The following is an 18,110-nucleotide window of genomic DNA, read 5'->3' as shown; positions in this document are numbered from 1 at the left end:
CTCAGGTGCATGTGTTCTACAGTGTTGGGAATCCTCCCAGCTGTGACCACAAGGTGCCTAGGAAGCATGACTCTCTAGGAGCTCACTGTACATTACGAGTATTAAAAAACCTGGAAAACTGCAAACCCTTTTGGTCCTAAGTGTTTTGGATAAGGGATATTCAACCTGCATTTCCTCCTTTAGTACTAATAACCCTGTGAATTGTTAATACTTTTATTGTAGACATTTTAAAGCTAATAAGACTCAGTTACAGCCAAATACACAGCCAGTAGTGGAAGAATTAGAATTTTAGCCCAATCGTCTCCGAGTCCAGACGCTTTACCACTCAGTATGGGATGGGATGAAATTGGTAGCCTTCTCTCCAGTTCTGTTGATAGCACAGGGCCACGGCTTTATGTGGCTTACCTGGCAGCGGAGTGTCCCGGCCTTCCCTGGTGATACACTTTGTGGCCAGAGACACGCTGGACTTCAGGGCTGTTTTCATCAGTGCTCGCTTTATAGTAAAACTGTTGCTTTCCATTTTCATTCAGTGTGTAAATTAGTTGATCTGGGACCTGTCCGGCTGCATTGGTTTGTTTGTTTTGAGAGGGTGTCTAGCTGCACTGCCCTGCTCTGCCTTCACGGATTACTGCCATGTTGACTCTTCTTTTCTTTACTTCCACATCTTCCTTTTTTCTTAAATTTTAACTTTGAATTTAAGTATAGGTTATCCGTTCTCTGCCAAGCGATCGCTTCAAACGTTTCTGTTTCCTTTCATAGGTCACAGACTTTGGATTCGCCAAAAGAGTCAAGGGCAGGACTTGGACATTGTGTGGTACCCCAGAGTACCTGGCCCCAGAGATCATCCTCAGCAAGGTACTGGGTGCTGTTGGTGTGCAGAGAGGCAAAGTCTATGGACTTCTGAGAAGCAATTCCCTGATAGAAGCTGGAGGTCTTTTCAGATATGAATTTAAATCTACCAGCGCATGACTTCTAGATAACAGTCTGTCTAGAGTTTGGCATAGGTCTCTAATCCGTGTAGAGCAATGACCATTTGAAGCCCCAGTCAGTATTCTTCCCCAGTAGACCAGTACAGGAGGCTTTCTCCCGGTTCCTCCAAGCACAAATCTAGAGACAAGACAGCTCGCTTGTTAGCTTTGTTTCAACTCAAAACCTAAATGAAGAGAATTTTGAAAGTTATTTTTAATTTTAGTTTAATAGTAATAAATAGTAATACAACAATTAAGCCCTTTTAACCTTGCTGAAGCCTGGCCTGCTTTCCAAATGGTAGACTGTGGTACTAGTGCATTTACATTTAGTGTAGCAAATGTAGCCACACTTAAAGGAGTGTTTCCATTTTTTGCTTTCTTCTCTGGATGGAGAAAGAAGGAAGGGAAAGTGAAGACTGAGCTCAGAAAGGAACAAGTGAGGAGGAGGACAGGCACAGGCCTACAGGACTGCAGAGACGGGGAAATTAAGTGATAATTAAAAACAAGCTTATGAGCTGTCTTAAGTTAGCTTCCTAGTGTCTTACAGTCTAATTAATCCTTAAAAATTAAATATCATTGTTGGTAACTTTGCACATTTCTCCCTTTCATGCACTTATAAATATGACCATAAAATAACTGTGAAAACTTGCACACGTGTATGTATTAGAGTGCATTATGAAATGTTCATTGTACAAAATTGGAGATTTAGGAAAATGAAGAATCCCAAAAATCCTGTAGTCCTCCTACCCCAAAGGCAGTCTTTAAGAAAAGACGTGTTGTATGTTTTTCCAAATGTATGTACTAGTTGCAATCATGGTGAATGTATAATTTGTGTATGGTTTTTTACACATACATAACATGCACACATAAATATGTACATGTGTGTTGCTAGTGCATGTGTGCAAATGTACCATAAATTAGTCACTCTTCTATTGTTATTTTTTACATTTTCCTGTTGTCTTGTTGTTTGTAGAGTTTTCTGAGATTTTGTATGTAGTATAGTTTTTCCTCTATTTTCAGCAGTGGAATTGCTGAGTCAGAGGTATGAATGTGTTTAAGAGTCTTGATTTAAATGATCAAGTTGCTTTCTGAAAAGATTGTAGCATTTTAGATACTTACCAGGAGTGTGTGGTAATGCCTTTTTTACCGCATCCTTTCGGAACTTGAGAATATTTGCTAATTTAAAAGACAATAAATGGTATCTCGTTTCATTTGATTATGAGTTCTATTTTCAAATATGCAATTACCATAGTATTCTTTGTATGTGTATACAAATTAAATTGTGAGTCTAGATCCTTTGCCTGTTAACTATGTATAGTGTTTTTCTAATAACATTTAAATTTTCTATCCCACGTGTTATCTTGTAGCTGATGGATATGTTTGCTATAAACATCCACAGAATGTAAAACAGAAGTGAAAGTGAGCAGGTGGTCCCATTCCTATTAGCAAGATATTGTCCGTCTTACAACAGATCTCCTTTAAAATATATAATCAGAGGAAAAAGGGAAATCTCCATATTGTATTAGATTTTACTCAATGATTAGAAAGCTAAATGATTAGAAAGCTAAATAAAGCTAACGTCTTGACAAAAAGGTGAAACATGGGGTTGTTGTTCCCCCCCACATAATCTTTATCTGATGAAGACCCTGACCTATAGCAAACTTACTATAAATGTATTAATATAAACATTATCAATAGGTGTCCTCTTATAAAATGTTTATGTGGATTTTAGTAAGGTTGATATAAAAAATACCAGATGAGATGATCAGAACCTTTGAGTTGTATTTGACTCATAGTGTATTTCTTTAAACTTGCCTTTTCTTTTGATAGGCTGCTCACAAAACCCTATGCATGTGTCTTCCTTCCTGTGCCTTCAGGAGATGAGACACAGACCATAGATTGCAAACTTCACATGTACTTGAATGTTAATGCTGATTAAAAAATGCTTAAATTTTAAGTTTTCAAAAGATACTGAAATAGACATGATTATCTCAAGTATTTTCACCTCAGATCCAAGAATATAAGCTTTTCTGAAGTCAGCTTCATCATTCGTTGTTCTAGTCATCCAATTTTGTTTTAGAATGTTTTTACCTTTCTAGCTATGCTGTTGCTAACCTGTCACACAGGCCATGGCGTGGGATGCCCAGCAGAGGTTATGTGGTCTAATTCCTTCTCTGCTGTGGAACAACAGCAAGAGTCTCCCACTGAAGCCTAAGAGATTTAACAGTCTTTCTCAATATCAAACTGGAGTATCTGGAAATTGGTCATTTCGTTTGCGTAAACGTGTCCAGATAGCTTTTGTTCATTTCTCATATCCCACCTCTCACAGCTGCTAACAACTGCTAGAGTCACGTTCATGCATTTCCAGATCGTTTCGAAGTTGCTTGTCTTCATTTTCCCCAGTAACTCATATGTTGACTGGCATTGCTTCTGCCTTGTTTCAGGGGTACAATAAGGCGGTGGACTGGTGGGCACTGGGGGTGCTGATCTACGAGATGGCAGCTGGTTACCCCCCATTCTTTGCAGACCAACCAATTCAGATTTATGAGAAGATCGTTTCTGGAAAGGTCAGTGATACCTGTAATTGTTCCTTTCTTTCTCGTTATCTGGGTGTGGTTTCAAGTTGGCAGATTAGAGGCATAGCAAGTTGTCAGACACTTCCCTAAACTAGGGGGAGTAACAGTACTCTGTTCTGCTGTTCTTCTAGAGAAAGAGCTGTTGGACAAGCCCATCAACAAGGTTATAAGGCAGCGTCCCTTTTTAGAATTTTGGTTTTGTTTATTAAAAAGAAAGTATGATTGTAATTATTTGCAGAATTCCTGTAAATCAGAATAATGATCTCATTTGGTTTGCACTTGGAGAACAGTTTTAGGGACTGTTCTTATGTAACAGTTCTAAACACAGACTTCTTATTTGAATTACATCAAAATTAGAATTGATTTTAGCAGAATTGCTTATGTTTAATGTGATTATAATAGAGGCTGAATTTTAGCAAATAGGAAACAATAATCAGCCTTGACCATGAGTGGACTGAGCCCGTGGCATTGCCTAGATCATTCCATGAACTCTGCTCTTGCATTCGTAGCCTCTCGTTAAAGGCAGTCATTCTCACCTTCGCTCAAGCCTGAGATCACTTCAGGAGAGAAGGGAAGCACAGCTTTTGTAGCTGTGGGGGCCAGAGAGATAGCTCACAGGTGAAGGCATCTTCTCTAAGCCTGGGGCCTCACAAGGGAAAGGAGAAGATCAGCTCCTGCAGATTGTCCTGAGTGGCACTCACCCGCCCATCCCCCACAGAAATACCTTTTTCCCATCAAAAGCAAAATTCATGGCATGGAATGTTGCCAGAGTGTCATCGTTAGAATCCGTGTGTGTGAAACACAAGCCACAGTCACAGTTCCCCTTAACATTGCTTCAGCGTCAGATCTAACGGAAGCTCTGCTGTGAGCCTGTTCCTGCCTCCGCTAGCAGAGAAAGCCACGTTGGAACTTAGCTAGCTTTAAAGTTTTCATAATTCGTGTCATTCAAACCCAATTTTCATCTTATATTTGGGGAGTCTGTATTTCTAGTTTTCAGTTGTTTTTCATTCAAGATCATTTTTTTCTTCTGGGAGAGATGGTGCATCCTTGTACTCTTAGCATTTGGGAGGTAGAGGCAAGAGGTTCATGAGTTCAGAACCAAACTGGGTTACATGGAACCATCTTAATAACAACAAAAAGAAACAAAGGAATAGCTTTGTCTAATCTTTTCAAAAGCATATTACATAATGCAGCAATATTTCGTGTTCTGAAACCATATAATAAGATGGGTGCAATGTCATAGTTAAAACAAGTTATTATATTATTGATTCACTTAAATACAAACATTTGAACATTAGATTGTTAAGTCATTTCTCTACTACAAGATTTTCACCCAAACTGGTATTTTTAAATACACATAAAGATGATCAGTCAGCTTTTAGACTATGCTCTGCATGTATCTTGCTTTTGAAAAAACAGTAAACACATATGCAAATACACTGCTAAGGTATTTTTGTTGCTGCTTTTTTAGGAAACGTCAATGCCATTTTCTGCTTAGCTTTGACTATAGTTAATTTGACCTAGAAGTATTCAGACGTTATCTTCTTTTTACTGGATCTCATGTGTTGAAGGTTGGCGCCAAGCTCAATGTGTAGCCAAACAAGACTTTGAACCACTAATCCTCCTGTCTCTGCCTCCCAAGGGTTTGTGCCAGGAGGACCAGTTTTATGCTGTGGTGCTAGGAGGAGACCTAGGGCTTCCTACATTCTAGACAAGCACTTGACTGCCTGAGCTGTGTCCCCAGGCCCTAAATACTGTGCCCATGAAATACAAAAGCTCTTGTACCAATTTCATAAAACCCAGGGCCATTTTTAACATTTTTGTCCTGGTGATTTAATAAGATAGTCTTACTGGTCTGGTGAGCGGATTGTTCCAACACTGTTGAGAAGAGAGTGACATAGTCCTCTGCACCCATCTAGATTCATTAGTTCCCCTTAGAGTCAGTGCTGATAAATGTATTGTAATGCCCAGCTCTCTTTTCTCTTAGGAACTCCTGAGGACAGTGTCAGTATCGGCACATCTATAGAAAGCCTAGTGATTAAAAATGCTTTATCTTTAGAAAATTTAATTAATGTATAGCTTTTTTGCTAGATAAATCCTTTACTGAGATTGCAATAGTTCATTTAGAGAAATGGTTTCTTAAAATGTATTCCAGTATGCTGTGGCCAGAAGTTAATAGAGTACCACTCTAGGCAGTGTTCAAACTCTGTTTTAAGTCATTTAACCTAGTAAGTTTATTCCAGTGCATAAAAATTGTTACTAGTCATGTAATCTTTCCCCCATACCAATAACTGCAGAATATTAGCAAGACTCTCCCTCCATCAGCCAGAAATTAGTTTTATAACTTCTATAATTAAGCTCAGTGAAGACAAATTTGATTTTGACTTATTTTATTGCTAAATGTCAGGGGTGGGCCCAGTAAAACCATTTAGTACATTTAAATCATGGATACCATGACAACATGCATTAATTTAATTTTTGGATGTAACTTCACTTTTGAGCAATAAATGTATCCATTTAAATTTGTAGAAAATAATAGTTATTCCAAAACTGGAACTCATGAGCCTATAAGTGGTGCTGAGAGTAGAGCAGTTTCTCACTCTGCTCAGCTCAGACTGAGCCTCACATGTTATATCATATAATGCAATACAGCCATGTAGGATACCATCTGTATGCACAGTGCTGTTCCTATAAAGCAAGGCTAGGGTCATCCATTCTATCAAAATTTCAACAGTGACTGTATTTGAATATTTTAGAGACATAGATTATGGACTTCTGTCTTTAAAGCTCCTTCCTTGATTTTTCAGCCTCAGAACATTAAGGTGGTATTCTAATAAAAAGGCTGAAAAGGTGGGAAATGCATTACTATTAGGCATAATAAAAGCCATAACATTTTCATAAATGTTATAATTTTCACTGTCACATAAAATATCTTCTCTCATATCATAATTGGATAAATTGAGATTGAAAAAGGTGAAAGGTTTTTCCATAGGTCACAGAATATGTATATAATTCAAGTTGAGATTGCAAGTTGGAATTATTTCTGCTGAGGAGATTTGACCAGGTGTGATGGTAGGTGGCTGCCATCTTCAAGACTAACTAGGTTGAGGCTCAGCAGCCCCCATGGGTTTGAGGCCAGTGTAGGCAACATTACAAGAGCCTGTCTTTCGGGTGAGGGATCGAGAGTATAAATAAGCAGATTACTAGCATTTTTACCTCCTGATAACACAACCAACACACAGGGAACATATCCCTGGCGCCACCCTTGGCTACACTTTCCACTGTCTCCACTGCCAGCACCCTTTGGGGACAAGTGCATCCTGTCGTCCTGTAAGAGCTTGTGATGGATGAGGCTGCGGTCAGCGGGGACACTCGGGCTCAGCATGCTGGGAGCCCTGGGTCCAGTCTCCAGAACCAAAAACAAAAGAAAACACTTCTCTATGATTTCCCCATATTCTGCAGAGTAAAAATCGAAGCTCTTGCAGTGTTGCTTTCTGAGGAGCGATGTCACGTTTTTAGAAGGTCACTCTGTTGTCTCATTATTTATCGCCTCCTTTCTCAGGATAAAAATCCCCTGAAGGCAGGTCTCTGTCTTACTTTGTTTTCTGTGTGTCCCAACCACATCAGTGCCTAGCACTCAGTAGATTTACATCAAGAGTGGATTCAGATTCATGCATTTATTAAGGTCAATGTACATGATCAGGCCAGGTCTACATGTTGGATGTGCTAGTATCTCGGTGATGGCTTGACTTGGGCCCTCGTGGTCAAATACCCAGGGTGGTAAAGCTGAGCTGTGCAGTAGTCTTCATCCTGTCGTCGTGGAACCTCCTGATGGCTTCTGTGGTGGCTGACAGATCTACGGTCCCAGAGCGTGTGAAGGGTCCCTCTGCTTGCCATCCTCCCCAGCATCTGTTTGTGGTCTCGTGACTGTTGCCTTTCCCCCTGTAATTTCCTTTGGGAAGTTCTTGTTTGTTTCAGAAGCTCATTACTGTCTTGCTGTTTTTAAAGTAGAAAATTGATACTCCTTACTTTGTAGAAAAGATGAAAAGTTACAGAAAAGTTTTAAGCTTAAACTTTCAACCATCTCTAGATGATTTTTGATACCATTTTTAGCCTCTTAGTCATGGGAGCGTTGCAGAACAATGAGATGGGTGTGTGCTGAAATCCAGATGTCTGTTTGGAACGTGAGCTCTGTCTCTTTGCTCTGCGGTATTAAACAAGCCATTTGATTATTGTTCATCTCAGTTGCCTCACCCATGCCTGTGAAGTGGGCGCTGCAACATACCTGAGCCCCCAAACCTGCCTTTTAATATTGTATCTTCTGAGTTATTGCTGGCAGTTCGGTGTTATTTCTCAGTAGCAGAATTCTGCTCAAAGTTTTTCTCTAACAAATGTAATGGCTTCCTATGCTGGAAAAGGCAGTGTGGGCGTGTACAGCCTTTTCCAGAACGCATTTACTGATATTTTTCCTATGGCGCTTCCCCTTTGATTACAAGTTTAAGTTGTGTATCTCTGAGGGGTTTACAGTGAGGCGCAAGGGGTTCTCTCCTGAATACGGGTGAGCCTTCTGATAGTGTTCAATTTCTAGAGGCTGCTCTGTGTTCTTAAAGGGAGTTCACCACTGAAACAAGGCTCTCCGAGGAGTTTAGCTTTTACATAAATCGCACTCATCCTTTAAGACTATGGTATGTCGTGAAAAGTGTTTGGGGGTCGCCTCTACCTTCTCCCGTTGACATAGTGATCTGTCCTTGAGAAAAGCTTATATGAAATCAACAGAGAACTAGCCGGCAATCTGAAATCTCCCTCACCTGCTCTGTGTCTGTGCAGGTCCGATTCCCATCGCACTTCAGCTCTGACCTCAAGGACCTTCTCCGGAACTTGCTGCAGGTGGATCTGACAAAGCGATTCGGGAACCTGAAGAATGGTGTGAGCGACATCAAGACCCACAAGTGGTTTGCCACCACCGACTGGATTGCTATTTACCAGAGAAAGGTGTGGGTCTACTCTGAACTTAAAGCCTCTGAGACGTTGCAGTGACGTCATGTAGCAGGGGCCCTGAGCGTCAGCACGTCACAATTCTCTCACCTTTTAAGCTAATCCTTCACAGCGTCAATCCCAAAGTGCCTTATCGTATGTGAAAGAGAACACCTGCATGGTTTCATTCATAAATCTTCCCTGGCCATGCTAACTCTTAACAATACTGTGGAAGCCAGGCGGTGGTGGCGCACGCCTTTAATCCCAGCACTTGGGAGGCAGAGGCAGGTGGATCTCTGTGAGTTCGAGGCCAGCCTGGTCTACAAGAGCTAGTTCCAGGATAGGCACCAAAAACTTCGGAGAAACCCTGTCTCAAAAAAAAAAATCCAAAAAAAAAAAAAAAAAAAAAAATACTGTGGAAGCTAGATTTTAGATAGTATTCTACAGGCTTGTGTTTCAAAACTGATAAAAGTCACATTAAAAATATAATGTATAAATGAATCCACTCCAGAATCAGGGCATAGCCAAACGAACACTGCATCAGCTTAAGTTCTGGGAATGTTTTCAGTTTTAGTTTGGCCTTGCTGTGGATATTAACCAGGGTTGCAGCTTTTTTCCATCATTCCCAGGAAGATCCAGCCTTTTCACACGTTAAGTCCTCTTGCATGTCTGCCTCTCAGTTCCCAAGGATTTTTTTCCAGTTTGTCCACCTTCCATATTCCAATGAATTCTTGAAGTTAAATTTCTGCCTCAGTGTGCTGGTTTCTCTGAAGCATGTCCTTCCTTGCTCATTCTCATTTCAGAGAATTTGATGGGAACAGGAACTTTATCTCCCTTCTTCTATATCCTGTCCCTGGCGAGAGCCACTGACATGTGCATCTGACTTGTAGCCAAATCCCTAACCAGTACCCATCGTTCCACAGATGCAACTGCCCTTCGTCCATTTGAGACTTCTTTAGGAGAGATGAAGTTCATGCCCTGGGGAGAGTGCAAGCAAATTATCTGACATCACTGTATTTTGTCTTTTAAGGAATTATTGATTTACTTACCACTCCTCCAACTAGTAAGTGGCGCCCTGTGCTGGCCCCGGACATTATTCATGGTGCTAAGGGTGTGGTGAGATCAGTGAAGTGGGTCTCACTCCTCCAACTCCGACCTCAGCGCTAAAGGGATCGGAGGCAAATCAGTCTGCTGTGCTAATAGCAAAGGAACACAGGAGACGGCACATGAGAGCCTAGACTAAGAAGATTCTAGAGGAAGCAAAGCTCAGGCAGTGCGAACACTGGCTGTGAGTACAAGTGTAGCCCGTCTAGAGCATTACTGCAGCACCTGGCTAAGCAGAGGACAACCCCAGCTGGCCAGTGTGTATATAAGAAACTCGCTTTGCTCCTGAGGTGAGCGGGGTAACAGCCCCAATAGCAGCAGTATGTAACAATAGTAAGTGCTCTGCTGTGGAAAGAAATTGGGAAATTTAAGATTTTGCTCTGTTAACTTTATCTCTGCTTTCAGTCTTGAATGCTGAGTTAAAAATAACTCTCATGAAGTGTGTATATTTAGCTTCCCTCTTCCCAGCCCCACAAAACCACAGCTTCTGATGTTTCAGAAGCTTGCCACATTTCATGATGAACAACCACAGAGCACATTTCCTGAGGGAAAAGAATTTAATACCCTATTTCATATTAGAAGCAGTTTTTCTAATTCATTAAAATTTTAAAAGATTATAAAAACAAAGCTATAAAAGAACTTTAAAATTCAGCTAATAGAAAGCTTAGCAAGACTGAAACAGGCTGAGGGCAGCAGGGTACCAAAGCTCACAGCCAAGGCCTGGGGGTGTGGCCTCGGGCATCTTAGCTCAGCATGTGTGACATGCTCTCAAATAAGGGCCCTGGTGAGTAAAGCAGACTTCTCGGCTCGTAAAGCACGCTTGTGGCTCTTGTAGACCATTCGTTATGGTTAATTAAACGAGTTCTCATGAGTTTGAAGTTTTCCTGTGAAAAAGAAAATAATATGTTTTTTAGGGGTTTTTGCTTTGTTTCTTTTATTTTGCTAATAAAGAAATAGCCTAGGTAGAGAGCTGCTGTGAGTGTCAGTGCTTCCCACATAAGCTTTCCATCCCAAGTTCACCAGATTCAAATCTCAGCATGTTACCACTTTACAGTCTGCCTGCCTTCTCTCTGGGTTTTGTATGGTGTGTGTTTGAGATGCAGTCTCACTCTGACTATGCAGGTCCATCCTTAAACCTGGTGGGGTGGGGTGCTCTTCTGGCTGTGACTTTCCAGGTGCTGGGATTATAGGTCTGAGCCAGAATGTGGGCTTTTAAAGTTTGCTCTAACATTATTATTATTAAAAGGAAGGTACGCAGTGTTGAGTAGCACATTGTTTCATAAAACATTTGGATTTTACACACCACCTGTTTAACTTGTTGCTTCGAGTCTTTATAAGGGAAGGCTGATTCAACAGGAAGGAGAGGGAGTTGGGGAGAGAGAGAGACCTGAACTCTGAACCTAGGTCAGATGAACCGCCCATTACAGTATGATCTTGAGCACATGGTTTCAACTGTATAAACAGAGCCTTTAGCACTCTCTAAAGTGTGGGTAACTAGAGAACAGTAGGAAGCTCGGTATGTAGAGAAGGACTAGGCAGTTAAGTCCAGGCTCCTTTTATGCTCAGGTAATTTGGTGAGTACTCAAACATGGAGTCATCCTACCCCCAGACGTGACTGATGTTGACCGTGGACGTCTTTCCACTCCTTGCCATGTTGTCACTGCTGTTTCCGTCATGGTCATAGTTCCCAACTTCAGTCTTCTGTCACAATTGATGCTTAATACACATCCCACTGGGGGACTTAATACCTCATTCCAGAACCTTTCTGAAAGAATTTCCTTGACACCTGCTTCCTCCCAGCACTTAGCGATCTCATTTCTTGTTTATTGTTGTACAGTAACTATCCTGGTGTTACGTTAGCATTGTTGAGTAGCCTTGATTTAGCCCCTTAGTACAAAACTATTATGCACTTGACTCTCTTTCTGAATAGAACATGCTTCTATATTTATTCAACTTTTCTGGTGCTCAGCAATTTTAAAGTTCCCCATATAGTTACAACTTTTTATACAGAATTATCTGTATTTATCCCTTGTAAATTTAGCATAAAAACTTCTTTACTCTTCTCCAGCCAGTTTTAGAAATTGACATTTTCCTGTAAAATCATCCCTACTGTTTATCATTACTGATTCTATCATCTTTATTGTGATATTTATTGTTAGCCAGTGTTGTACGAAAGTATGTATTTCTCTGATGTGTGTGTGTGTGATTTGTTAGTGTTTAAAGAGTTCTGATGTATAAAGTTGAGCATGGTGGTGCATGTCTTTAATCCCAGTACTTAGGAGGCAGAGGCAGGTGGTTGATAGTCAGGGCTACATAGAGAAACCCTGTCTTGCGGGAAAAAAACAAAAAACCTCGCTAGTATTTTGTCACAATTCTCAGATGAAAATGTGAGACTCTAGCTCCCCTCTAGTGCCTTGCATACCAAGGGCTTACTCATTAAAGGTAGCAGAGTGAGTGCATGCTGGGGCTTTACCGTTCTCAGTGGCTGCAAGTTTCTGAGGAGTTATTCTTTTTCTGATTCTCCTCTTGATGTCTATTACAGGTTGAGGCTCCATTCATACCAAAGTTCAGAGGCTCTGGAGATACCAGCAACTTCGATGACTATGAAGAAGAAGAAATCCGTGTCTCTATAACAGAAAAATGTGGAAAAGAATTTTGTGAATTTTAGGGAGGAAAAAGATTGCCTCGAGCTCACACTCAGTCTTTGCACGCTGTCGAGGTGGAAGGTGGAGCCGAGCCCTGCTTGTCGAAGCAGTTACCAAGTTCCTTCATTCCAGCAACTGAGTGAGGTCCTTATTGCGTCATCAGTGTGCACCTGCAACCACCTGTGTACCAAGGCACCACTCCGCAAGCACTGGCCGTGCCATAACACAGTGTGCACCACTTTCCTGCTGTCGGTTGTTTTCTCCGCCCTCCTGCATCCTTCTCATAACTTCTCTGACCAGTGCTCCGTTTTGTTTTCTGGTGTTTCAGATGGCAGTGTTATGGCTGTGTGTTATTTAAAGGAAAGCTGCGTGTTGCTTTTTGTAGTTTGGAGCGATATTTTTGCTGACCAGTGGCTTGAAGATAAACTCTAATGATTATTTTTATTTCGAGTAGCTCGGACTCAGTTTTGCCAAAACTCTTAATAATTTTTGCAGATGGAATGTCTTATCACCAAGGGGATTTGCCTACATGAAGATAATAACTTTGAGGAGGCAGTGATGGGCGGTAAACTCAGTGGACCAGAGCCTTCATCCCTTTGCCTTTTAATAGTCTTCTCTCTGTGAGAAAGTGAGTGACCAGAGAGATTCTTCATTTGTCAGGAAAAGTGAGGGACGTGGCTCCTTGCCTGGCTGTCTCCCTTGGTACCAACAGCTCTGTGTGTTAGACAGGAGTTTGAAGGTTTCGAAGACTTCACTCTTGTGTGAGGGTTTTAGCCAGTATTTTAGGAAAACATGACCGATAAAATTTCTTAGCTAGTCCACATTGTCTGTTTCTTAAGGGAAACGAGCAACTCAAGGGAACATGGATTTGGATAAATACTAAGTCAGCAAAAGCCTTGATCCCTGCTTACAGCTTAGAGGTGCCCTCCTTTACGGGACATTTTCTGTTTGCTTTGGTTGAACAGAAGCTGCCGTTGCCTGCAGTCTGTGTGTTAGAGGAGGGCACTGTTGCAACTTCGACTTTACCCTGCCCTGTGGCGGTGGGGAAGGGAGGCTAAGCTTAAGAAACTGCCACATTTGTGTTTTAATTCCGAGGTGTGATATCCTTAGATATATCAGAATCTCTAACTCCTTTTCTTTTTGGACAGAGTATATGATCATGCAGATACAGTTCTAATATTTGCGTTTCCGTGGTTTTTATACTTTTTGCCAATTGACTTCACATGTTGCCATCAGGAGGAAATTTCAAACACTCTTGCACACTTAGTTCGGTGTTCCTTTGGGAAGAAATGGCTAACTTTTTTCTTTACTATTCTTTCATTGCTTTTAATTTTCCCATCTCATTTTTTTTCTCTGTATCAGTGACCTACCTTAAATGATCAGCTCACCCAAATGGTTTAAAATATTCCGTTTCATGAGTGATCAACAAGCATATAAGATTGTTTTGCGTCAAACCCTAATGTATATAGATATATATATATAACCTCTATCTGCTTCCTTACTGGTGCAGGTAGGTCATTGACACCACTCTTGTTCATATGCACCCACCCTCACTAAACCCTTGAGGACACTGAAGTCCTATCTGAGACGTCCCCTCCACCTAGCTGCATGTCTTTCGGTTGTCAAGTGTCTCTGCATGGCAGTGTCCCACAAAGACAGATAATGATTTCAGTTGGTCCACCTGTATTTAAAATGTGCAAGAAAAATTGAAATACTCTGCTGTAGCAAGTTTTATGTAACAAAGATATATCATTGTGTTAATAAATTAAAAGCATCATTTGTACAAAATACTTTTAGTTTTTTGTATTTCATTTAAATCCAAGAACATGCTGATCATTGTGTTTTATGTATGCTACAATTTCTTTGGTAGCATTGTTGTATATTACTGTAAAATTGTTTCAATAAATCATGGGGATGACAATTTGATTGTTATAATTTAGTTTTCAAAAATTGAACAGATTTCTATGAATCCTAAAAATATTTTTTTCTATGAAAGTGTTAGTGCCCAGCTAGAGTCTGCCCGGGAGATGACCCCTCGGCCATTCCATTTTAGCGTCTGTTTTAAGTACATGAGCAAACCATCAGACGTGTCAAAGGGGTCTAGTTCTGGCTAATCAAGTACACTAAATTGGAATACTTTTAACATACCTAAAATTCCCATTTTTAGCCACAGCGTAGCCAAAAAGATTTTCTTTAAAGTTTGAAATAAGTCAGTGGCAAAAACCAGTATTTTACTTAAATTATATTACACAAAACAGAAGAAATGATGTTTTTGCCCAGAATGTAAAGAATAGCCTTGTGCAGAAAGGAGCCGTGAGAGGATGGTGAGACTTAGCAGAGTGATGTCTGCTGCAGACAGAGAGCTGGAAAGCACTTTCTGGGGTCCCTTGCAATTTCCCGTGTTAGGTCAAGGTTCCCTGTATCCAGTACTCTTAAGGGACGTCGTACTTTGAAGTAAGTTTCTGTACAGTGATACATTTCTGTGCGTCCTTCCTCTTACATCTGACAACATTCTGAGAATCCTTTGACTATCATAAGATTCTTGTCTGGCCCATTCCTTTCTCCCCCACCAATGCTAAATATCAACTTGATATCAAACTGTCAGCCTACCAAAAAGATATTGTGGCTTATGGGTATTGCTGTCTTGTTCTTGGTGTATTCCTGTACTGATTGCCCCTTGGTCTGAAAAACTTGCTCAGTGTAAGCCTAAAAGTAGATGGCTATCCTTTTCCCACTGACTGTTTTTCTTTCCTTCTGCTTGTTGTAAGAATCCAATGAAATAATGTATGTAAAAACACCCTGTAAACTGTAAGCTTTCGGTGTAAGATGTAAGGTGTGTTGTTATTTCATTAATTACTTCTCTGTTTAGAGTGCAGTTTCCTATGCACTACTATAGCTAGGAAATGCTGAAAATGTGTTTTTTAATTCATCAGTAACCGCAAAATTAAAGTATCTTCAAAGGTTAAAGGCTGCAGAGTCTTGAGTTCTAGCCAAAGCCCTTCGTCCTAGGTGTCTCTTCTGCCGGTGGTGTGGCTGGATTCCTAGTTTTCAGGTAGCTGGAGTGATTGGCGGCTCAGCTCTGAGCCAGGAGAGGATGAATATCAACTCTTCTATTTAGATTAGACCTTGACCTCGGCACTGCTGGGTGTGCCCGGGTTGCCCAGTGGCCCTGCTTCCTCATTCTGCTCCAGATTCCTCCTAACGATGGGAGTGAATTTGTGAGTTTGGTGCTGTGAGACCTTTATGCTGAGTGTGCCGTGAGCTAGGAGCACGGGCTTTGCTCTTCAAGGCCACCTTGGAGCTCTCCTCCACCCTCACAGCTAGGCCATTCAGTGTGCAGTGTGCATGGCTTGAGAAATATGCAGTTTTAGATAATTATGTTAAAACCTTTCAATTTTGTTTGATGGTCATTGCAAACATTTACAAATACTCATGCATTTTCTAACATGATTCTTATTGTTTCTAGTGCTAATTTTTTTAGTCATTATCAGGGCTGAATATAAATCTCAGTTTTCTCATTTCTCTTATAAAGTTCTGGGTATGTCTTTATCCTATAACTTATTATTTGAGACCAAATTAACAATAAAGTTTCTCTTCTGCACAGATGTTAGATGTGGAGATAAATATTTGCTTTCAATTTAGCTTTTCTGAATATGTGCCTGATAGTCTTTGTGCTCGAGGGGCTCAGTTTAACTTTTGCCTTGAACAAAAATGATGTATTATCCCAGTATGCACACATGAAATCCCAGCATTCAAGAGGCTGGAGCAGGGCAGGGGGATCATGAATTTGAGGCTAACCTGGGTTATGAAAGAGAGGCCTCATCTCCCAAAAGAAAAAAAAAATGTGATGTGTGTATTTATTACATATATATGAATCCTGATTCCCAGTACCTCAGAGTATAATTATAGTTGGAAGAAACATTTTAGGGGTGATTAATGTAAAAACTAGGTTGTATGGATGGCTTTCTGAGAAGCTAGGGCAGTAACATCCCAAAGGAAGATCAGACGTAGGCAGCATGGCCAGAAGGCAGCACCGAGAGCCAAGAAGACGTAGGCAGCATGGCCAGAAGGCAGCACCGAGAGCCATGAAGAGGCATTTCTACAGAAGTCACTTCTGCCAGTTCTAGATCTTGGGTCAACACTCCAGAACTGCAAGAAGGATGAGCCAACAACCTGCGGTGCTGTTAGGACAGGCTAGCCACCTGCGGTGCTGTTAGGACAGGCTAGCAAATTAAAGCCCCTACAGAACTGCACATGCCCACACTCATGTGCTGACCTCCCAGACATTCAGCACTTGGCCACCATCAAACTGATGTTTTCAAAAGTTGGGGAAGCTCAGGTGCCTTCTCGCCTGTTTCTGACCTTGTTGGAATACAGAATAGCTATTGCGACACTGAGACTTGAAGAAAACATGGCCCACTCAAGTCACTGCTAACTCCCCGGTAGGTTTTCTCTGAGCGTTAGGCTAACCTCTTTGAGTAGTTCAAATTGAACATGAAAAGGCCCAGTAGGTTCAGTCCATCAAACGTGGGGCTGGCTCACCCACTAACGGTGATGTTGGCGGTATCTCACTGGATCATTCTCTCCTGTTTTCTTTGGGAGAAGGGGTAGAGTTCAGTGGGTGATGACCATTTGGTACTCATTTTCTGTTGCTCTTCTAAAACATCTTCCTAAGTCAAGTGACTTAAGGAGTAGGTGTACCTTGTAGCTGTGGATGCCCAATACCCACAGCTAAAGCTGGCATAGAAGCGAGGCTGCCTTTCTCCTGGAGCCTCAGAGGGTTTTTTCCTGATCTTTCTCCACTCCTTCCTATACGTTACCTCCTTCCCTTGACTTAAAAGACCATTTCTCTAAAAACCAGCACCATTGGGCCATGTCCTCACTACGTTAACTGGGCCCTTCTGTTTCCGTCTTCACTTGCGAAGGCGCATGTCATAGGGCTGATGGGACAGCTCAGGGATTTCCTTCCTGTGTGCAAGGCCCAAGGTTTGATCTCTGGCACCAAGAGAAACACTGTTGTGATCACTGAGGCCCACCCAGCAAGCCCTGGCTCATGCAGTTCTGAGAGCTTCCTTCAGTCCACCCAACACATTGATTCTCTTTAAAGGGGCAAGTCTAAAAGATCTGAGTCCATTTTTTAAAGTATTTTTTTTAATTTTACTTTGAATTGCGCCAAAGTGTGCTTGTGGAGGATACAGAAGGGCATTGGGTCCCATTTGGTTCCATGGAACTGGACTTATAGATGGTTGGAGGCTGCCATATGAGGGCTTGGAGTCAAATTTGGGTCCTTCACAAGAGCAGCAAGTGCTCTTAACTGACAAGTCATTTCTCCAGCCCCCTGAATATTTCAAAGGAAAAATGTGAATAAATATGGGACTCTCACTATAGGACATAATTATCTAATTTTTCTAAAGAAGGAGCTAGAGACAGTGGCAATAAAAAGAAGTTCAGAAGAAGCACCCTCAAGCTCTGTGGATCAAATGGTCCATAAACTGCCAGGCGGAACAAAAAGCAACATTTCTACAACAAAGTCTTAATTACATTCCCCTCAAAGGAGTGATTTCTTATTAACCTGAGACACAGACACCAGAAGGTACAGAGCCAACATCCTGGACGGCACTTTTTTTTTTTTTAAACCTAAAATCCTTTACCTAGGCAACTACTGTTTGGTTAACAGGTGTGGAGAGACTAGTTCCCAGGTGGCTGCTCTTTGTGGTCCAGACAGCCCTGACTGGAATGATGAGAAATGACTCAAGAATAGGAGAAAGGTAAACGAAGGGCCTTCCTCCTGCCCTCCCCCTCGTTTCCACACCATCCACTGGATATTACCCATTGTTCAGCTC

At 41.3% G+C, this 18,110-nt stretch overlaps 1 protein-coding gene across 6 annotated transcripts in view; it reads left to right on the top strand.

Moving 5' to 3' along the window:
• Positions 1-15,870, top strand: part of Prkacb (protein kinase cAMP-activated catalytic subunit beta) — a 77,138-nt gene extending 61,268 nt beyond the window's left edge. For all 6 annotated transcript variants that reach the window (XM_057793061.1, XM_057793060.1, XM_057793064.1 and 3 more), the window contains 4 exons: positions 760-855; positions 3,413-3,535; positions 8,372-8,536; positions 12,165-15,870. In XM_057793061.1, coding sequence (XP_057649044.1) covers positions 760-855; positions 3,413-3,535; positions 8,372-8,536; positions 12,165-12,290 — 510 coding nt within the window. In that variant the 3' untranslated portion in view covers positions 12,291-15,870. The remainder of the gene's footprint in view (positions 1-759; positions 856-3,412; positions 3,536-8,371; positions 8,537-12,164) is intronic.
• Positions 15,871-18,110: the final 2,240 nt, after the last annotated feature.

Source organism: Chionomys nivalis, chromosome 18 (genome assembly GCF_950005125.1).
Source record: "Chionomys nivalis chromosome 18, mChiNiv1.1, whole genome shotgun sequence".
NCBI lineage: Eukaryota > Metazoa > Chordata > Mammalia > Rodentia > Cricetidae > Chionomys > Chionomys nivalis.
The sequence above is the reverse complement of the archived record's forward strand: the minus strand, read 5'-3'. Positions and strand labels throughout refer to the sequence as shown.